The sequence below is a fragment of the Xyrauchen texanus genome, chromosome 33 (assembly GCF_025860055.1).
Source record: "Xyrauchen texanus isolate HMW12.3.18 chromosome 33, RBS_HiC_50CHRs, whole genome shotgun sequence".
NCBI classification, from domain to species: Eukaryota; Metazoa; Chordata; class Actinopteri; order Cypriniformes; family Catostomidae; genus Xyrauchen; species Xyrauchen texanus.
In genome coordinates this window covers 10,501,587-10,525,160 of record NC_068308.1, presented here as the reverse complement: position 1 = coordinate 10,525,160, position 23,574 = coordinate 10,501,587, and the positions used below count along the sequence as shown (strand labels likewise).

Here is a 23,574-nt window from a genome sequence, read left to right as displayed (position 1 = left end):
TGCTGCCGCTGTAACGTTATCTGTTGACTGCACAACTATAATGCTGATTACAGATGATAATGCCAAAACATAAGATATTATTCTAACTTGACAAGGAATCAGTTCTCTTGCCTCTAAAAATGAACATTCTCTAGGGGAGAGTGTTTTATATAATCTGCAGCAGTGCTTAATGCACCATATCATTAAACAAGACACATGTCATAACAATATATGAATCAAACTCACTCAGAATGCCAACATGGTTTTCCACGAATCATTTTATTAGCCCATATCCATGTATGTGGTTACAGGAAAATGATATAGAAAAGTGAAATCGCTCACAGAAACATTGAACTTCTCAATCATGCCTGCATTTGTCTCCAGTATTTCACACTCACAGCAGATGGGTGACGTGATCTCCACTGTTGCTCGTCATTTGCATAAAGTTTACATTTCTCAACTTGTCTTGTCACTCTCCACGGCGATCTCTGTTGCCAACGGCCATGGCAGCTTGTCGCCAGAAGTTGATGTGTCCAGGTCATGGACACACGACCCAGAGTGCGCTATTGAAGCTGCGTTCCAATAGTAATCTATAGAAGTGGTTCCCAAACGTTAAAATTAAGTCAAAATTGTACTTGTCAATGACAGCAGCAGGTCTGCATTTACACATTGCACATATTTGAGATTTGTCCTCTCTGCTTACACTGTCATGTTACATTAATGGGTTTACCTCAATACAGCACATATAGCAGAAATAAAGTACACCTGAGTATTTGAAAGCAGTCGGCTGTAGTCAAACAGCGTCTGTATTGCCGGTATTACTTTTAACATAAGTGTCTATTAAAATAATGAACTAAGCAGATTGCACGGCGGCACCCAGTTTGGCAACCACTGGTCTGTGGTAGATACCAGTTCAATTAGATTTCAGGGGAATGTATGGGAGCTTCAAAAGCGCTATTTGAATCTAATTGTTTTATTTATTTCCTGCCTGGAAACATGGCTTCTCTACGATTAGTTGAGCTCTCAAAGGAGTGGGACTTTGCAACAAACGGCCAATAATTTTAATTGTGACATGATTGACAGCATATAATATGTAAATTAACCGCAGTTTAGCAGTGTTTGGCGGCTCGGAGATACGAGTGCATTTATTTCAGCTTTAGTAATTAGATTTTTTGTTGCAAAAAGAGTTTTGAGTTAAGTTGGAATTCCACTTAGTAGTAGTTTGGGCAAGATCATTTTTATTTAAATAACATGATTTTAACATGAATTGAAAGAGATGAAACCTCAAACTCTGCATCAGACTAACTTGTTTCTCCATCCAGGTTCTTTGTCGATGGGGCCGAAGGTCTGGATGGCAGAAGGGCGCTTGGGTTCTCAGACACAGCGTGTGGGGAACCCCGTCTCTGAGTGCGGTGATCAAGCCCAAGCCCCCTCCACCTGGTCCCTCCCTCTGCTGTGGAACTGGAAGCTGCATAAATGAGTCCAGAGCCATAGCAGCATCTCAAGTGTTCACCACTCTCACATATGGCTCGTTTGTTGAGGTTAAGCTCTCAAAATGCTGGTGTACAGCAGCCTAGCGGAAACCGGTTAGTGCTCATCCCATAGAGAACTAGAGTCTCTGGAGGAAGTATACAGTTGAGCTAGCAAGAGCCTTTATCATTGCAGGAACAGGATGAGAAAAGAGTTTAGGCTTTTCGTCAGTTTGTATCCGGGTTATCAAGCTCTTGTTTTAATAGTTCATGGATGTTAGATGAAGGCAGGAGTTTGCAGTTCTCCTTGTCCTACTTTAAATGTCCTGTAAGTGATGAATGCATTTATATGCATTTCATTTTCTTTCGTGATTTTGCACATTGCCATTTTTTTTATTTCGCCTCCCTATTTTGGATAGAGGAAATTAATCAAGAAAATGTTCCCAACTCGGTAAACACTATACTTATTAGTCCCAACATTAAATGGTTTGTTCAAAGTTCTTTTGGGCTCACATCCCTTGAACGAGGATTTCGAGTTTAGAGCGGATGGGCACAACTGATTGCTGCTTCATATTTTCGTTGATAATTTAATTGGTTTCCCTTCATTGCGCATTTTAATGACTGCAAGATGTTGAACGGCACCTTGTAGCTTTCTGTAAACTGCCATGAATTTAGCCAAACAGGTATTTAAAGAAATGCCTTTTTTTTTTTTCTTAGTGTAATGTTCTCTTTAAAGCATATCATTTATTATGGGTTTAGATTTCTTAGAGCTAGAAGACAATTTTTTGCACAAAACATAGTCCACTTGAGAAACTAACTGTCACCTTAGTTGGTGCAATTAAAATATTTGTGTCTTTTAAGGATATTAAATGGTTCCTCTATTTTTTGGGGCATATTTTAAATGAAACCATATGTATCATCATTGAGTGTTAACAATATAATTGTGACATTCATGTGATTTCTAAACTTCACTGCTGAAGTAGAATTTGAAAATGACTTTTCTGTTATTTCCCTAATTTATTTAATATTATAACCCAGGTTGTCTGTGCATATGAAAGAGTACATAATTATGAATTTATTTATTTTTAAGGGCAAGAATGTTTCTTCTATCTGTTCGTACTGTATTCATGTATAATGTTTGTGATTTTAAGAACTTCTATCTTGAGATATTAAATCATTTTAACTTTTCAGGAGAAGATAGACTCCCATGAAGTGTATTTTATTATGTGGTACACATGTCTGTATCTTTTCAATGTATGTTTTATTACTTTGAACAGTTGAGTTTCATGTTATTTGAAGTGCATTGATGGTTTCAGCACTTGTAAAATAGGAATATATTGTCAATCCTGTGATGTCAATATCACAGTTTACTTGAAACTGCTCTCATCAATAAATAGTGTTGAAAACATTTTCACAACACACTTGTGTAGCCAATGATTAACCAAGTACAAAATGGCTTATTCTAATTTGCACCCCATAATGTCCATTACTGTATGTTCTGTAAAGTCCGTTTGAAGAGCTGCATCAGTAAGTCTTTTCAGGTCAGAATCCAAAAATGCATGACCGATTACTAAATGTTCCTGCAACGACAGAAATAAAGGTTGTACAAAAAATTTGTCTACAATACTAATTATTAATTTTAAGCATTGATAGTAGGAAATACCTTTTTCTTGGAGGGAGGTCCTGCAACAGGTGGATTGAATGTCATGTCTTTAACACTATAATCTTCAAACAGCTGCACTGGAGTCCTGCAGAGAGCAGATGTTTAAAAATCGTAATAATTCACATTGAAGCATTACCACATAATGAGATACTGACCTAGTTATCAGCCTACCTTCTGCCGAGCTCCATGTTGAGAGCACCTGAGCCTTCACTGGGGGCTCCAACCATCAGATGAACAGCGTACTTCCTCACCATGGGGTGATAGTGTGTCTACAACAAAAACAATGACTAAAATTACATTTAATCTCTATCATCAAACTATCAGAAAGGTGCATTGGCAAATTCCAGGGAAGTAGAAGCCCTTAAGAAACTAGAGTTGGGGCACATTTTACAAGTCCAATTTAATGTAAAATGCATTTTTACTCAGACTTTTTGCCAGGTCCATGACATTTGTGATGCATTGAAAAATAAACATCTCTGTCTGCACGTAGCCAGAGTTGTTTCACTGTGTTTAAGCAAGCACGTGCACACACATCAGTCAACCAATATGCTTGAATGTTACTACAGAGACTACTGTATAAAATGGACTACCGAGGTGGCTGGCATGACGAAAACATAAAGATCGTGTAATAGACTCCACTGTAATAGAATCTAAACAAGGCGCCTGACAACTGGTAAAATTGCATGTGGCATTTGTGCAGCCAAGACGGTGCTCGCATTGCGGTTTCATCGTGGTTAAAAACTTAAAATCAAGAACTTCATTGAGTCAAGTCACCCACATCATGTCTCATGTTACAGTTTACTAAAAACAACATATCAAAATAGTTTTAATATTGGATATTAAGTCTCTTTTTAGGCGTAATGCTTCTACACATATCGGCTTCTGTTGTCTCATGTTGTCCGCTTGAAATGGTCCATAGTAGCTTGATGAATTAACTGTGTAACTTTTTCATTTAGTTGGTTATGACATGTTTATTATATTTTGATTGTAAACAGCCAGGTAACTTATGTCTTTTATTTAGCCTATATCTCTGAAACCATTTGAAGGACAATTCTGTTAAATGTATGACTCAAATTATGTCGCAGTTAATCCTCTGGGGTCTGAGAAGAGCTCAATTAAATTTACTTTGATTGGTATTTATAGATTTCAGATTAGGGGGCCTGGGTAGCACAGACAGTATTGATGCTGACTACCACCCCTGGAGTCGTGAGTTTGACTCCAGGGTGCACTGAGTGGCTCCAGCCAGATCTCCAAATTGGCCAGGTTACTAGGGATGGTTGGGTCACACGGGGTAACATCCTATAGTCGCCATTTAAGTGGTTCTCAATGGGGCATGTGGTAAGTTGTGCGTGGATTCGGAGAGTAGCATGAGCCTCCACATGCTGGGAGTCTCCGCAGTGTCATACACAGTGAGCCACGTGATAAGATGCGTGGATTAAAAGTCTCAGAATCGGAGGCAACTGAGACTTGTCCTCCATCACCCAGATTGAGGTGAGTAACCACGCCACCATGAGGACCTTCTAAGTAGTGGGAATTGGGCATTCCAAAAAAGATTTCAGACTGATTGCAGACCAATGTGGCTGCCACTAGAGCAAATATAAATGTTTATTTTTATCTTCTGATGCAGCAGCTGCTGCGAGATGCACACGGACGCATTAGGGATTTATGTACATGAGCAGCACACAGAACTGCCCTGCATTGTGCGGTTTCCAACAAATTAACTAGAAAATCATGTCCATGACGACATGGCCTTAATATTATCAGTGGGCTTTTCCAGTGTTTTTGGATGTGGCTTTTGCAGTCAAATCATGCAAACTTCTCAGCGAGTGCTAATTACTACTGTGTAAATAGATTACAAAAGAAATATCAGTATAGACTATTATTTCTTTAGGTCATATCACGATTCCTGTCTTTCCCCCCAAAATTTAAGATCTTTGATGATCTTAAATTTTGAAAACTGAATTTAATACATTTTAAGTCTTTTTAAGGATCTGCAGTGTTGTCTATCTTCCTCAAAGCAAGTAATATCTTAAATTAGTGTAGTTAAATAGTATTAATATCAAAGTGAAAACAGCACGTTTTGACTACAGCTCTGCTGGTGAATATCTCCAAGTGATCACAGGAAAGTTCAGATAACCTCAAACCATGAGATTCATCCGCACAGAAAAGCAGTGCCGAAACACAACTGACATAATACGTTCCTCCGCAAGTAATTTGCAATTTTAGGTTTCAACCACGTCGCTAGTGCACACAAAGTTCCGTAGTGCAGATTATTAACCAATTTCATAGACATAGTACACAATGTTACAGTAAAGATGCTGCCTTAGGTTTTCCTCTATTGATTGATGTGTAAGAAGAATAACATCACCTTGTTTTACACAAGATTTTGTAAGCGCACAATTTCACAAATGCATATTATTGCTTGCATATAGCAAGCTCATTCTCAATCACTGATTTACAGTTTGCCAGATGTTATGCACATCCAGTAATTTGTGCAAAGCCTCAAAGATTGTAGTTCCCAAATTGTGTATATCACGGTCAATGTTTATGCTTTACCTTCAGTAAGTGAAGCTCCCAAAGTGAGGTGTTCTGGGGGTTACAGTACTCTGGCTCATCTAGCTCTGGGAGATACACGCCACTGCCCTGCATCTCATTATCCAGTAGGATATCACACTTAGGGAAGGTCTACACACACAAATAATTCATGTATTAATTCCTTATAAATCATGTTACGTAATATACAAACATAAATTGGGTGGATTTGTTTGATAGAATGAGAGCATCACCATTAACCTTACTTTTAATTAAGCCCTCATACCTTCACAAAATAATGACTTTTTAAAAGTCAAAATAAGATCACATATGATCCTATTTACTTAATACACGTGCCTGGTTTAAATGGACAATTTTACCCAATATTTGTGTAATACTTTTGCACTTAAAAGTATAGCAATGCTAGTTTAGCAACCTGCTAACACTGCACGTTCTCATGAGGAGCGCTAATTTTATGTTTCACGGAGTTGCTGCCTATCAGCATTTCAAAACGGTCACTTATCAGGTTTAATTTGAGTCATCAAACTTCCTTAGCTGGAGTGCAACAGATAAGATGCGTTAATAAATGTCGAACTGTTTTTAAATTGACAGCGTCTCAAAAATCAAAACTCCACGTCCACATTAATCCAAATAAATTTGAAAATGGCGTGTTCATTTTTATAATGCTCTCTGTCCATCCTGCTGTTTTCAAACGTTTTCTAAAAGTTGCTCATCAACACTGAATCATCTGAAAAATGTTGAAAAATAATGAAGCAGCATGGCCCTGCATCATTTCCATGTACGGCCTAAAACACAATGTGATGGTTGTACAGAAAAAAATATTTTTAAAAACAATATCAAAGTAAATAGCAAGCACAACTACGCCACTGCAATATGGGCCGCCATTTTTATTGTTTTGGGTTGAATGGACGTAACTGCATCACAGGACAACAAATCCATCATCGTTTTTGAATATCTCAATTTTCCCTTTCTCAATATAACGTGAAGACCACTTGGGAGAGGCTTTTCGAAAAGCTTTGTTTTCGCTAGACAAAAACATTGTCCCAGTGTGGACGGAAGTCCAAATGTAGGGAAATTAATGCAGTTTATTAAAAAATGAAACAGTACATACACATACAAGATCACGTTCTGTGTGAACAGCCCTTTATGTTGTAAACACAAAGGCATCTCAACATGTTTTGGAACAGAGCCAATAAGTGAATCTAATTTAATTAATTGCAGCTGTACACTAAATGTCATAAATTCACTTATACATTTTTCAAATGTATATTTACCTAACTCATATCAATACAACATAAACATTCTAAGACTAAAGCTAAAAACAATTTAATACAGTTGTAACTGAGAAACAGCATTTGCTCACATGCATCAACGTCCTATTGGCTGCCAGGATGCCCACGGTAGAGTCAGGCAGCGTGTGAAGACTAAGCGTACTCAGTCTTTTAACAAAGGCCTGCGCCCTCTGCAGGGTGACCTGCTTCCTGCGCCTGGTCAGCATCACATCCAGGCACTGCAGCACGATTGCACTGTCCTCATTTGCACCTCCTGCAAACAATCAGTCAATGGCAAAACTGCATTAGCTCAAATGCATGCATAGGGTAAGTTGCAGTGATGCAGGCTTTAATATTAAATAACCCTGTGTCACCGTGTGTGCCCTCGGGTTACCAGAACAAAAGAGAAATTGGAGATTGTACCTGCATGCAGTGTCAGCAGTGTTTTGTACAAGTGGCTGTAGAATTTTAAAGGGTCGATGTTGAGAACGTCACCTGTTGGACACAGAGCACGGTGAGATATTTCAGCCCAGAAAAGGCAGGATATTTGTGAAACCAGAGACGGGGTGGTACTAACCTTGTCCTGAGAGGATGTGGAAGGATGTGAGAATGCAATGAAGACTCTCACGATACGTTAAATCCTGGGAAATGAAAGAGGAGAAAAGTTTGTGACTGAAACCTTATTAGACTGTCTTGGGAAGGTTAAGTTATGGTGCTTGTGGTGACTAACTCAATCAGAACTCTAACTTAAGTAAATCTGAGGGGGGTTGAGGACACAAATTTTATAAATAGTCCTAAATGAAAAAAAGGCCCCAATTTCAATAACTATTGGTGCTATTTATAACAAAGACAAAAGTGTTTCAATTATTATATGTAGGACCAAAAGTTATGTTGGCTTGACATACTGTTTATTCTACAAACTTTATTTAGGAAGACCAACATTTCTGACTGTAACACCTTTCACAATGGACTTGGAATAGGATTTTTTGAGGGGGGTTTTAGCATTTAAAGCTACAGTATACTACAAGTCGTAGCCTTAAACAAGAGAGCAGGTCTAAAGGGTTAACAGCAACACACTAACAGCTGAGGTAAACAAATGCACGGTAAATGCAAAACTTACCTCAGTCTTGATAGTATTGATAGACACGAGTAATAGAGTTCTTTAATACTGAAGTTTTTTTTTACAGTAATAGGATTAATTAACAAAGGAAAAAGACGTGGGATGCTGTACCTGGCTGCTGCTGAAGATGGGGTGTTAACATATTGGAAGCGCGTCCTTTTTGTTAGGAAAGTACTCATTCAACACTCAAAAGTTTTCGATGTTTGAACAAAGAAATTTCGCTATTCAATAAATATTTATTTATATATAGAATATAATTATATTTAGCACCAAAAGTATTTGCATTCAGGGCCTAAGAATATATTATATGATATTTGTGCCCTTTAAACCTCTGTGCAGCAATTCACAAGGGTCAAATATCATTTTACTGTATATGATTAACTGGAACATCACATAATTCATTTCATTAAATCCACTGATAGTTGTAATTTTAAAATTTTAGGGCAACTGTTTTCAATTCCATCATTTTCAATATCAGCCCACATTAGAATAAAATGACCATCTAATGTAGTACTGTCATTTCCAAAAAGTCCATTTAAAACTCCCTCTCATTGAGTAAAATGTGCAATACTTACACCCGACATGATGAGGCTGTGAAGCACCGCTAACAAATCATCAAAGAATTCCAGATTGATCAGATGAGCAAACCTGCAGGGAAACAGGGTTGAATGATTTTATTCAGAAATGAACCAGAACACTGAGAAACACTGACTCAATAAAAAGGTAATAGTACTCTAATAAAGGGGTTATACAGAGAATCTCTCTCTTACTTTGCCAGGCCTTCTAAAACAGAAGGCAGTAAGATGGATTTATGAGCTTTCTTCAGTATTCTGAAGTAGATGAGGAACACGATGTTTAGCGTCTCTGTATGCTGGAATCAAAGATGGTGATGGATTATGTTCTTAGACACTTCTGGAAGCTTTGCATTACACATGATGATCCATTCAGAACAACTATTCCATATTATCTTCACCTACTGTAGTATCACTCACCATTTTAATTTTCTTGTCTTTGCTTTCTGAAGCCTCAGCTTCTAGAAGTTCTTTCTGCAGCGTCTCCTCGGCTTTCTTCCACTATTGAGGAAAACAAGATTGTGAAATGGATTTTTACATTTTCTGAAGAAGGTATGAGTGGTGCTTGCCTGTGCAAAACTCCCCAACACTATGCTAAGGTGTTGTAGATGGTTGCCAAAGCATTGCTTTGTGGTTGTTAATGTGCACTGAGTTTTTTAGCATGTCACTATGCTCTTCTGGGTGGTCGTTTATGAGCCCACTCATAAGTCTCTATGATATTCTGGTCCCTAGATACGGCTTGGGTAACTGCTTCAAATGTACACCAAGTCTTTGGGATTTTTTTCACCCATTTATTTGTCTAGCAGAAGAAAATAATCTAGAAAAGTTATACACTAAATTACTCAGGGTTAAGGGTTTGTTGAAATCCCAATTATCAGCAAGACAGTTTGTTCAGCAGATATTTGTCCATTTTGAGATTATGGCCATTGGCTATCAACTGCATCCGCCAGTTTTGTCAGTCGATATTGTAGGGGTTGATTTATGAAAACTAACAGATCTAAACATTTTCATTTTGTTATATAAAGGTCACAACAAAACTTCAGAATTCCAATATTAAACTATGAAAATTCATCAATACATTAAAAATGATTTCCTGTTTAAAACTATGATAATCTACACAAAGAGTTAAATAAACAATTCATTTCAATATTTATTGTGTGAAATGTATTTCTATCAATTTGTAAGCAAATTATTTTATTGAGGGATTTCCAATCAAGCTGTAATTTTGCCAAATGCAAAAAGTGTGAATTTTTTTTTTTATTATTTGTTTGTATTTAGGACACAAATATTGTTATCTATGAAATTAGCCTTCTTTCTAAAATGTAAAAAAAAATAAAACAGTCATTTCCACCACAGAATTCAATTAAACACACTATAGAATGTGCTAGAAGAAAGAAATTACATAAATGTCCAGTGAACATACAATGTTCGGCATGTTTATAGACAAATGAACCCTTTAATATATACCTCGGGTCTTTTGTGACCCGGGAACTCATTCCACGGCAAAAATGTAAAAACTGCTTCATTACCAAAAGTGTATAGGGTCATTAAAGACCCCAGATATGTAATAGTGTCAGTTTTCTTTTTTGCTCCTCAGTAAATCACATTTTTTTAATTATTTCATATACAAGTTTACTATCATATTACAAGACAATTGAGTTCTATATTCATACAAGTAACTTCAATATCATGTTGATTTTCTGTGAAAATTGTGAATTATCAGTTTTCATATGAGTGTACACATACACAAGTTGTGCATCTATTTAGACTCTTTAAAAAAATACCTGTATAATTTATGTGTAGCTCTATATGTGTTTGACAGCCGGTATTGTCTCAACACCTTTGTGCGCATCTTATAAAGCAATTTTGCTATCATTAAATAGTTTCATATATATAAACATTTTCTCATTCTTAAGCCACCCTGCTTTCTAGATATTGGTATCGGCCACTGAAAAACTAATATCGGTTGACCACTTTGAGCAAGCAAAACTAATTGAGACTTTAAGAAAAAAAAAAAACACCATTTCACATCTGACTTTTATTAGGACATTTATCTCAACACAGACCTTCCGCTGCATCCTGGACAGACTTTTCCTCTTCTCCTTGAATGTCATGAACTTCTTTTTGGGCGCAGTATCTTCAGTATCTTTCTTCATGTCCACTTCTTTTATCCTCAGACAGAGGAGAGTCTTCAGCACCTTTATAAAAGCATCATAAGAGTAACAATAAAAAAGATTTTCAAACATTTTGCAGCAACATCCCATAAGACAGACATAAGCGAACATGTTATCACTGGAAATATAACCGCATATGTGTTTGGAATGTAAATAATGAATTATATTTTTTTGGACAAACTATTGCTGACGCAGTGTATTCGAGCATCTCTAGCTGTGATATACAAGTATTCTGTAACTATGTTTTAGAGCAGTATAATGTCACTGTACCTCTGGTTTCACATCATAGTTCCTGCTCTTGATCATACCAGAGATAACTTTCACGGCTGCTAATGAAGCCTGACCCAGTTTATCCTGTTTCAGCATTTTCCTGACCGCTTCACAACACATCTCAGACACCTGAACACAAAATGACAACAATATAACACACACAGAAACCTCCGCGTGAAAGATCCTCAACATGTAGAGTTGACGGCTGGCAGACTGACCTTCCTGATGGGGTCGTTCATCAGGGGCACTACCATGACTATAATGTTGTTGTGGAAGTTAAAGTGTGGCAGGGCAACCAGCAGCTCACAGATGCACCTGATGGCCACTTCAGCAAGACCTTTATAACACTGCAGAGACACGGCTTGACTGCCCTTTTGCTTCTTCTGCTTCCAGTCTGAAACACAGCATTAGATCAGCTCTTTGACTGATGAGAATCAATCACTGGATGGGATGCTATGGACAAAAACAAAGAGCACATATTCTACCTTCTACTCTATTCTACATACACTCTCAGGTACATGGGCCATCACTGGGGTGGTACCCCTCAAGGAAAATTCTTTTGTACCTCTAGTTAGAGTTTTCAACTCATTTTGGGGACATATTCGTACCCTAAGGATCTATAAGCTGCATTTCCACTTTTAGGCCAAATGAGGGTGTGCTAGTCCTCTGGGGCTTCATTGTGACCCATCTGGGCTTTCTTGGGGCCAACTACAATGGCCTTTGGCCTGCCGTTTACCCTTGGGCCAAACAAGGCCAACTGGGGATTTAGGTGTGGTCAATGTCAAAGGCAGAGTTCCATTGAGTCAGGTCAGAGGGTCAGCACCAAGACCAGGTTGTGAGTCTAGTGCACAACAGTACAGGTTAGGGAAAAATACAAATTTGCGAGCACAGTACAAATTCATTAAAACACACAATGGACAAAGTGGTGCCCAAATAAAGAACTTTCCATAGTTTGAGATCATGGATGGAATGCTGGGACATCGTCCAGCTGTTAGTGGAGAGACCACTCGGGACACCATCGCAGTTACAGTCAGTGAGTTGAGCCAACTCAAATTGCTAGCTAGCTAATATTTACAAATGTATTTAGAATTTTGATATTTCAACCTCAGTTCCTATAATACATCTATAATACACTGTGTACACAAAATAGTTACACTCTGGACCTTCAGGAAAAAAATGTCCCCATTGAAATGACAATATTTGATCCCAGTGCCATTAAAGCATGTAATCACGAATTCTATGATATTATGCTTTCATTCTGGAGCCCTGGTTTCAAAATTTTAACTTTTAATATTTTCCAACAGATGGCACCATTTTGCTCATGTTAAGCCTATGGAGCAAATACATGCTTTTTTACTATTGTTTTTTTGTTGCTGTATTTTTCGTAAAAAAAAAAAATATTCGTGTTCAAACAAACTGACATTTAAAGGGGTTAAAATCCTGAAAATGAATGAATATTTGGTAGTTATGATCAGGACTGATGTTGGTCAGTGAATTGGAAATGAATATTAATATGTAATATTTTTATGGCAGTTTTTTGATGCAGGCTTTATTGTCCTCTAAGGACATCCGAGTAACTTTTTTAAATCAATACACAAGGTTTAAGGGCGGATTTAGGGCAACGCTGCGGGGCTATTGGCCCGATGGTGGGAACGCAGATTGATTTTGGTCTCAAGGTAATAGTTGATAAATGGCCAGTTGATAGTCCTGACTCGCAGTGGCCTGATAGCTGAAAAACAGCTATGTTTTGTTTGTAAAGAACAGATAGAATATTAAAAGAGACATTATTTAATGACAAATGGATTGTGTGGATCTCGTCTTTGGACACATTACACAGAACGAGTCAACCAAACTTTTACTCTCAACACCCAACGAAAGTTCCCGAGGTGCAAACATTTTCTGCTAATATTCTACTCAATCACCAGTGAGCTGAAATCTGAAAATTTAAGAGCCAGTGGCTAATCACAGACATTTTGAATCACATGAAATTTGCTCACATCTGAGAGTGATGTACTCGTTTTGTAGAACGTTGCCAGATAGAGTCATATAGTTCAACTCAAGATCCCGATTAATCGGAATAACAATATTTTTAACAAGCCCTAGACATTTTTAGAACTTTTTAAGATTTTATTTCAATGGCTTTTCCAGGCCAAAATGACAATTTAAATGTAATTTCCACGACGTAAGATTCATGTCTAACAGCTAACGCAAGGCAAACCCTCTCTGAGAAGTTGTACCTCTAAATTCATCCCATTTAAAACCCTGACACAATGAACAAAGATCACAAATATCAAAGCAAAAAAAAATTTAAATACTAGTCAACCATCCTGACCCATCCCTAATTCTACCTTTGACAGTCTGTTCCAGATTCTCCAAGTAGAATTTGTACTGGCTGACAAGCCCCTCTTCAAACTCTCTCAGCTGCTGCGTATCTTTCTTCACCTGCAGAAGAAACGGAGATGTTTAAAGTTCATGTCAGTACAGGTTCTGACATGACATTCTTCACAACATCATTCAAACGGGTGCTGCACCTTTGTGGCCTTCTCAGCTTCCGTCAGGGGGCGAATTCGGTATGACGGCACAATGTCCTTAAACACCTCCATGAGGGAGACCATGACTAACTTCCTGACAGTGACGGCGACACACGGGTCGGTTTCCATTAACATGGCCCTCATCTCCTTCAGCTTCTTGATCTGAAACATCAAGATGGCAAACGTGTGAAATGTCTTCATACATCTAACAATGCAGATAATACACAGAAGTAAACAGGTCTTACATTAGCATGTGGATCTGCTAGTATTGCTGATGCTAGACTTGCGATTCGTAACTTCCTCTCCATCAGCTTCTGTGTGCGCAGCTCTAACTGCTCTTGAGGGGTTAATGATGGAGTGCTCACAAGTTCCTCTGTGGACAAATTTGTAAAAATCATCCTAAAAAAAGTGATCTGTGCAAGTTTACATCTCACTTGTTGAGATCATATGACAGCGCAATACTCATTTAAACACCATTTATAGGCAAGTTATGGTTGTGGAATAAATGCATCAAAGGTGACAAATACTCCCACAAACAGGGTATATCTACAACGACATTGGTAAACAAAATATGTTGCCTTTGTGTGATGATGCATCCATGCCAATAGGTCTTAGTATACTTCTCTTGATCGTTGAATTTACATTATTTGTTTTCCCCATATTACTGGATAAGTCATGAAATAAGATAAGTTTTCTAGAGACTGCTGGGGCAGATCTCCATTTGTATTTATATTCAAAGATTTAAGTGATCCTACTAGTATGCATACTTAGAAATTAAGACTTTTAAGCCGCCTTTTCACTAAATCTCACAAATGACAGAAATCATTCGTTTCCAATGGAGAGTCACACGAGGGCTGCATGGATTTCTGACCAGCTCCGGATGAGGAATTTTCTGATCTGATTTGAGGTTTGGATGCTTGGATGATAAACAATGTAATATAATAATAAAATATATAATAATGTAAAAAATTTAATAAAAACTCTGATAAAATCTGTTCAACAAAATCACACACAGTAATGTCATTGGGACATTTGGTAGCATACCTCAGAAAACAAACTTACGAAACCAACAACCTTACTAGCCAATTTCAAAGCTTCATTTACATGTTTTGGTGTCAAGAGACTGGGAGCTCTGACATCGAGATTCAAGAGTGCCTTCTCCCTCGCAACTAATACAATTCATTCCGAGCAAACGTCATCACGACTGCCATTAGGGAGAGAAATGCGACAGTTGTATGTAAATATCACAGAGATAATGAAAAGGCAGCTTTAGTGTACAAATATATCCAAATAAGACAAAAAAAGTCAAGATATTTAAAATACATATGCAGGTAATACTGAACTCCAAAAATGTAACTGTTTTACATGACAGTGAGAGCACTGAAACCACTGTAATATCATCCAGTAAAACATAAGCAAAAGACTAATTAAGTGCACCTTAAACATAAAAATTTAAATGGACTGCAATTAAAATAAGTAGAGAAATCAACACTAACGTTGCTCCATCTGATCCTGATCCTTTGTTTCCTCCTCTTCTTCTGCCTCTGGCACAACTATAGAGTAAAAACAAATTGCCCAGTTAATAACTAAATATCCTGTATTGTAAAGCATCAAATAAACACACAAACACACCAGGTTTCTCCATGCTCTGAGGGATCAAGCCTCTCTTGTCTTTAAGGGGCAGCAGGTGAATGAGCTCTTTCTCCTCATTTTGCTGCCTTTTCCTGGGCATCTTCTCATACGTCTCCACCGGCTGATCGGACTTGCGCTTTTTAGCATGCACTGGAGCGCTATGTGATTCCACAAAGGGAAGAAGGGAAAAAAAAGAGAGCAGATGACCAAAATTAGGTTACAACAAGCCATCAGACTACTTACTGACTGTTACTGGCATAACATGATTTTCAAGTCATGTTATTTATATTTTGTTCAACAGATGGAAGCAATCTGCCTCCAATTGATATCACATTCTCAAATGTTCTTTTTGTTTCAGTTTATAGAACTGTCCATTTTTTTTCTTTTTCAAAAATTAGCTTATTTGTATATGCAAATTAATGGTAAATAAGATTAAAATAGCATAACATCTCAAAAGAAATGAATAATGTTATTGATACTACATCAGGGAAGAAGAAATGGAATCATTATCGTCATAAAAAAAAGGTTTACACATCTGACGCTTCTGGTCAAAAATGATGCGAATACAAAAGGGAGATGTTCTTTTTCAATACCATAGGAGGGTTAAACTGTTTTGTTGCATTCGATAATTGAAAGATTAATCAAATCATCAAAATAGTTGTTAGTTGCAGTGCTAATTAAAAAGGTGCTGCTTACCATGAGGAGAGATCTCGTGTCAGAAATGAGGCTTTCTGTGCCATTGCTTTGATCTCTTCCAGGTCATCCTCCTCCAACATATCTATGGGCAGAGACTCAAGGAACTCTTCCTCATCCTCTTCCTCCTCTGTGATTAAATGACCAACAATTATCACAACAATCCCAACGTTGAGCACAAGCGCTGCAGAAAAGCATCAGTAAGGTGAATGTATAAGGCATTACCCCCAACTCTTTTGGTTTTATAGCGCTCCAGAGGCTTGAGGGTCTGATGGGTGACATCTGTGATGGCTTGATGTAGTTTTCTCTGTTCTTTGCGATGTTTCTTAGCTGAGCTCTGCTGCTTAAACTGCCGATTCTTCTGTTTGTTTTCTAGCTTCAGGTTGCTGGTTTTCAGCAGTTTCCGGAAGCTAGGCCTCTTCTTTTTGTTCTTTTTGGAAGCCTAATTTGAAAGAGGCATTATAGCACAGTCAGAAGTGGTCAATAAGACCAGTGATTAGTGATTAGCGATATGACGTTCTATATAACGGCAACAATATTAAGTGCCAATTGACAGAGATTTTGCTATATCATGTATATTGCGATATATAAATATCCATGAGTGCAGCATAGGGTTGCAACGGTATGAGATTTTCACCATATGATAACAGCCTCAGATACTCAGATTTCAAGGTATACGATATTACACAATTACTATTATCAGTGAAAACAGAAGGGTTATTTTATTTTTTTAGTAAACACTTTTATTATATTTTGAAACTTTAAACCATTTTTTTTAAGTATGTTTAAAAAAAGTCTCCATTTTGAAAATAAATAGAATAAAAAAGCTAACAGAATTATAATAATAGACTGAATTATAAACATGATAAAAAATAGCATCTAACTATAACATGTTATATAACTAAAGCATGTTAGTTTACATGTTAGCATAGCATGTTAAATTAACTACTAAATGAAAAATAACATCAGCTGTGTGAGCTTTTAAAGTAATGTCCTATGATTATTAATTATTAACATACAGGCCTACTGCTCCTGTCTGCAACTTTAACTCAGTGCTGTTTGGCATGTCAGGACTGCTACTGTTTGAGAGGTTCAACTTGACTTCCTCCATAATGCTTTAAATTAGAAAAGTCTCACAAGAATTGAAATTGGTCACATCAGTTTTGAGGTCTGCACTCCGAAATATCGAGGGAAGCCCGGTTGTTGCATGCGTGCGCCAGAGATAAGAGCAGATCATGATCGCGAGCTGGTTCCATTACACTTGTGCGAAAATGCAGACGAGAAGCCCTTAGCTGATTGCGAGATTATCATTAAATCTGCCTCAGCAGTCCTAAATAGGACATCACTTGTGCGGCTTCAGAAATATCTTCAATGGGAGAACCATGGCATTGTTATTTCTCTGCTGTCCCCGACCCAGTCCGAATAAACCAGTTGAGAAACACTGCTTTAACTCACACACACTCATGTCAGACCCCCTCCCCTCGCTTCTCTCTGACATTTTCTCCGCTGCATGTGTTTGTGTGTGACGCAAGTTGACGCGTCTGACAGGCAGACGAGGACGCCGTGCATGTGAGATTCACCGTCCGGTTGCATTTTTTTCCCTTAATACTGTAGATAAGCAAATGTACATGGTATAACCGTGAATTTTCAGATCGTGGTATACCGTGAAACCCTAGTGCAGCATGGGTTAATTTAATGACCTTCATCACGTGTTTGGCGCTTTAAAAGTACTAAATATTCTTCTCAACTGACTCGCAAATGTTTCACGTGACTGTAGGGTGCGCTGTCTCTGGAGATACAAAGTGCGTGCAAGTCCAGCATGCTTCCCAGATTATATTTGTGCTCCAGAAACAGGAGACTTCCGAACTCAAGCTACTCTGTTGTTTTTGACCCAGGAAAACCCCAAATGGAGAAAGAAATCTCACAAAACAGAATGACTCCCAAACAGGTCAAGAAAATGAAGAGGATCTTGTTATTAAAATGGTGTACAGTTTCGCACAACAATAATCACTCATAATACAAGCAATCTGTTTTACCACCACAAAATAAAGCACGCAAAAGGATATTATGAAAGCTAACAGATGAACTTCGGCTCATTTACTTATTTATTTTGCATGAAGTGATATTTATTTTCTTCAAGAAGTGTTTATTCGTTGGAATTTTATTTATTTATTTTTTTTAATTATGTTTAGTTTCTTTGGCGCACTGCTTTAAGGAGATCTTAAGTTTCTTGAGCAAACTTTATAATAATAATAATATTTGTCAACAAAAGTTAACAAATGTGGCATACTGTTATATTTACAGTGAGGAAAATAAGTATTTGAACACCCTGCTATTTTGCAAGTTCTCCCACTTGGAAATCATGGAGGGGTCTGAAATTGTCATCGTAGGTGCATGTCCACTGTGAGAGACATAATCTAAAAAAAAAATCCAGAAATCACAATGTATGATTTTTTAACTATTTATTTGTATGATACAGCTGCAAATAAGTATTTGAACACCTGTCTATCAGCTAGAATTCTGACCCTCAAAGACCTGTTAGTCTGCCTTTAAAATGTCCACCTCCACTCCATTTATTATCCTAAATTAGATGCACCTGTTTGAGGTCGTTAGCTGCATAAAGACACCTGTCCACCCCATACAATCAGTAAGAATCCAACTACTAACATGGCCAAGACCAAAGAGCTGTCCAAAGACACTAGAGACAAAATTGTACACCTCCACAAGGCTGGAAAGTGCTACGGGAAATTGCCAAGCACCTTGGTGAAAAAAGGTCCACTGTTGGAGCAATCATTAGAAAATGGAAGAAGCTAAACATGACTGTCAATCTCCCTCGGACTGGGGCTCCATGCAAGATCTCACCTGCGTGGGGTCTCAATGATCCTAAGAAAGGTGAGAAATCAGCCCAGAACTACACGGGAGGAGCTGGTCAATGACCTGAAAAGAGCTGGGACCACCGTTTCCAAGGTTACTGTTGGTAATACACTAAGACGTCATGGTTTGAAATCATGCATGGCACGGAAGGTTCCCCTGCTTAAACCAGCACATGTCAAGGCCCATCTTAAGTTTGCCAATGACCGTTTGGATGATCCAGAGGAGTCATGGGAGAAAGTCATGTGGTCAGATGAGACAAAAATAGAACTTTTTGGTCATAATTCCACTGACCGTGTTTGGAGGAAGAAGAATGATGAGTACCATCCCAAGAACACCATCCCTACTGTGAAGCATGGGGGTGGTAGCATCATGCTTTGGGGGTGTTTTTCTGCACATGGGACAGGGCGACTGCATTGTATTAAGGAGAGGATGACCGGGGCCATGTATTGCGAGATTTTGGGGAACAACCTCCTTCCCTCAGTTAGAGCATTGAAGATGGGTCGAGGCTGGGTCTTCCAACATGACAATGACCCGAAGCACACAGCCAGGATAACCAAGGAGTGGCTCTGTAAGAAGCATATCAAGGTTCTGGCGTGGCCTAGCCAGTCTCCAGACCTAAACCCAATAGAGAATCTTTGGAGGGAGCTCAAACTCCGTGTTTCTCAGCAACAGCCCAGAAACCTGACTGATCTAGAGAAGATCTGTGTTGAGGAGTGGGCCAAAATCCCTCCTGCAGTGTGTGCAAACCTGGTGAAAAACTACAGGAAACGTTTGACCTCTGTAATTGCAAACAAAGGCTACTGTACCAAATATTAACACTGATTTTCTCAGGTGTTCAAATACTTATTTGCAGCTGTATCATACAAATAAATAGTTAAAAAATCATATATTGTGATTTCTGGATTTTTTTTTTTAGATTATGTCTCTCACAGTGGACATGCACCTACGATGACAATTTCAGACCCCTCCATGATTTCTAAGTGGGAGAACTTGCAAAATAGCAGGGTGTTCAAATACTTATTTTCCTCACTGTAGCATTTTGTTAAGGTTGATTTTTATTTATTTAGTTACTTTGACATTGTTTGTCTTGTTCCAAATAAAGAGGAAGTGGTTTTAATAAAGTATTTTATTCACTGACTGGAGTTCCGAAAAGCATTACAAATATGGTTATTTTATATATAAATACATTTTTATGTATGATTGTCATATTGCCCACCCCTACCAGTGATGCATACCAGCATGTAAATAAGCACATAAAACAGAACAACATTTGCATCTGATTTGACAAGAATATTTTGATATGGGTCAATAAAATGTTATTAGTTTCAGCCTCAAATGGCATGCCCATAGTCTGTTCTCCAACCGTCTGATGCACATAGCACACAAAAGTAGAAAATGCTTTCTCGAACCACTCTCGATGTCGTTTTTTTTGCCAACTGAAGTTGCAATATATTCCCGAACTTTGCCGTTTTAGTCAAAGGTCTGACTACACAAGACTAGTACGATGTTGACTAGTACAGTATTGTTAGAAACAGTAGGGTTGACAAGTATATTATGATGTGGTACAGTAGGGATTTGACTACGGTAGTATATTTTCAAGTAGAGAAGGGGAAAATATAGATTCTGTTACAAATCTCGATTGAGGGTAATGTTCCTGTTATTATGGATAAACCACAGGTTTATTTGTTATACATTGTCTGACACAGCATTAATAATTATTTAAGCTATAAAAGGCTCTACAAACTGTTGGATGCTGTGAAGTAAATGTTGTTCCTCCACAGTATCTATAATCTAACAGCCGTATGTTTCTGAATGTGGAGTGAGGATTTCCCTGCTCCATTTACACCGAATCTGCGTACAGGATGCGCATAAGCATTTTTTTATTTTGCTACTCTGTATTGGAGCTCTTTGTTTTTTATTACTTAGTTTTGTGGGATAAGCGGTTATAGTTATTTAGTCTATTTATTTGTTGAATATCCACTATTAACCAAGTTAAAGGGTTGTGCTTAGCCCTATACATTCCTATGAAACGCTTCTGATTGGGTAATACAAACTTTGTTTAACTTGACACAGTGACCTAAAAACGGAACGTTTATGACGCAATGCAACCGAGGTGGTCCAAAAGCATCCGTCTGTTGCAGGTGTACATTGGCGCATCCATAGACAAGCTCTTATAAATAATAAATCTCAGACTGATGTGAACTGTAGGCCAATGATTGGCTTATGTTCAATAATATGGAAATAAACCTATACCTTGGTCAATCTATTCATTTCCATGACTTTCCCAGTTCCTGATTACTGGATGAGATTATAATCAATCATTCTACACAGATTGTACTCACAAAGAGCAATTTCTATGCTTTGAAATATTTTAGGTATTTTCCAGGCCTTGAAAACAATATTTAAAAATTCTTAATGATTTCCATGGCCGTGTTGTGCAGTAAGATGACTACTATAGCACGATATGGTACACAAAGGAACTGACTAGTGGTGTGAATTGAAACTGCAAGGGTTTAACCAAGATAGTTTGATACGCTATGGCAGAGCAGGACTAGTAAAGTATAATAGAATACAGTAAAGGGTTTGAAATTTTAGCTTCTTTTTTTTTTTTTTTAAACCAATTCCATGTATTCAATTAATATGTCTTGAAATTGCATATTATAAAGTGCATATTATATATAAGGTCATAAAAACGAATTTGTGCATGGAACTACTTTCTTACGCGACAGATCAGAAGCTGCCATTGCTGGTTCAAACCAAATGATGCGTCCAAGCCTCCGTTAGTAATGTCACTTCAGAAATAGTATTATGGCTTGTGCTGTTTATACCAAGTTATTGGATAAGCAAGGATGAATGTGTGTGTGTGTGTGAGAGAGTCATGTATGTAATTAAAAAGCTCTTAACATACAGGTCCTTCTCAAAAAATTAGCATATTGTGATAAAGGTCATTATTTTCAATAATGTAATGATAAAAATTAAACTTTCATATATTTTAGATTCATTGCACACCAACTGAAATATTTCAGGTCTTTTATTGTTTTAATACTGATGATTTTGGCATACAGCTCATGAAAACCCAAAATTCCTATCTCAAAAAAATAGCATATCATGAAAAGGGTCTCTAAACGAGCTATTAACCTAATCATCTGAATCAACTAATTAACTCTAAACACCTGCAAAAGATTCCTGAGGCTTTTAAAAACTCCCAGCCTGTTTCATTACTCAAAACCGCAATCATGGGTAAGACTGCCGACCTGACTGCTGTCCAGAAGGCCATCATTGACACCCTCAAGCAAGAGGGTAAGACACAGAAAGAAATTTCTGAACAAATAGGCTGTTCCCAGAGTGCTGTATCAAGGCACCTCAGTGGGAAGTCTGTGGGAAGGCAAAAGTGTGGCAAAAAACGCTGCACAACGAGAACCTGAACCCCATAGAGAATCTGTGGGATACTGAGCTTAAGGCCACTATCGAAGCATCCTGGGCCTCCATAACTCCTCAGCAGTGCCACAGGCTGATTGCCTCCATGCCACGCCGCATTGAAGCAGTCATTTCTGCAAAAGGATTCCCGACCAAGTATTGAGTGCATAACTGAACATAATTATTTGAAGGTTGACTTTTTTTTTGGTATTAAAAACACTTCTTTTATTGGTTGGATGAAATATGCTAATTTTTTGAGACAGGAATTTTGGGTTTTCATGAGCTGTATGCCAAAATCATCAGTATTAAAACAATAAAAGACCTGAAATATTTCAGTTGGTGTGCAATGAATCTAAAATATATGAAAGTTTAATTTTTATCATTACATTATGGAAAATAATGACCTTTATCACAATATGCTAATTTTTTGAGAAGGACCTGTATATGCACTACTCTTACACTTTAGTTTAGAACAGCACAAACACAAGCGGAGTGACACACACAGTGAAGAGTCGGAGTGCTGATGGTGTCGGACTATCAGCGCTCATGGAACCTCTCTCGTCCAATCAGATCGAGGACCGGAACTAACCGTTGTATGCATATATATATATATATATATATAAAAACGTGTTTATGGTTTACATGGACAATTTACTATCATACTTGTCGCTAATAAAGCAGATATCTTTAAATATACTATTGTCATATGTTATATGAAGGGGATAGACTGATAAGCATGATACAGTTAAAGTTGACTGGACGAGTATAATATGAAACAGTAGTTTAAGACGTTTTCTAGAATAATAAGACATGAGTAAATGTTGACTAGTATCGTATGTGGTACAAAAGGGGTTAAAATAGTACAAGCTGATGCCATACAGTACGGGCAAAGGGAATCTCATCTGTTATTTACAATTGTTACTGATGTCCTTTACGTTGTACTTCAAGCCCTCATATTATGTTGAACAGTGATAATAAATCAATGTCACGAGCACAGTAAAAAGCTCTGTGAACATCTCTTTTCTTTATACTATTCCAACTATACACACGTCGTGCATTTGCAGTTCATTAAAGCTGAGACTCGTGTCAAACAGAAGCTGCGCATGAGTCTGTACATTCATTATAAAATAACTTACCGGGCCCATGTTGATAAGTGATCCAAATTAATTTTCGATGAAGTTTCAAAGCGTTAGATCGTTTACACACAAAAATATCACTGCATGCGGATTTTCTCATCACACTGAGCACATGTGCAGGAAGTAAACCAAGAGATTCACTTTGAGGAGACTGACGTTATCACGCCGTTGAGCGCCACCTAGTGCTCTGGAGAAAATCATACGATACGAAAAACTCTGA

General features: G+C 37.7%; 2 protein-coding genes across 5 annotated transcripts in view; one reads left to right on the top strand and one right to left on the bottom strand.

Moving 5' to 3' along the window:
• Positions 1-1,468, top strand: part of plce1 (phospholipase C, epsilon 1) — a 164,683-nt gene extending 163,215 nt beyond the window's left edge. For all 4 annotated transcript variants that reach the window (XM_052102800.1, XM_052102803.1, XM_052102801.1 and 1 more), the window contains one exon: positions 1,302-1,468. In XM_052102800.1, coding sequence (XP_051958760.1) covers positions 1,302-1,459 — 158 coding nt within the window. In that variant the 3' untranslated portion in view covers positions 1,460-1,468. The remainder of the gene's footprint in view (positions 1-1,301) is intronic.
• noc3l (NOC3-like DNA replication regulator) lies at positions 1,469-23,488 on the bottom strand. The gene is made up of 21 exons (XM_052102804.1): positions 23,355-23,488; positions 16,153-16,369; positions 15,931-16,057; positions 15,235-15,392; positions 15,099-15,155; positions 13,848-13,975; positions 13,603-13,764; positions 13,420-13,513; positions 11,290-11,465; positions 11,072-11,200; positions 10,694-10,825; positions 9,048-9,128; positions 8,826-8,926; positions 8,631-8,703; positions 7,513-7,576; positions 7,359-7,430; positions 7,028-7,209; positions 5,668-5,796; positions 3,283-3,380; positions 3,112-3,196; positions 1,469-3,028 (listed from the first exon to the last, which is right to left on the bottom strand). Exons 1-21 carry the CDS (start codon positions 23,361-23,363, stop codon positions 2,906-2,908), a joined length of 2,397 nt encoding a protein of 798 aa, XP_051958764.1. The 5' UTR covers positions 23,364-23,488; the 3' UTR covers positions 1,469-2,905.
• Positions 23,489-23,574: the final 86 nt, after the last annotated feature.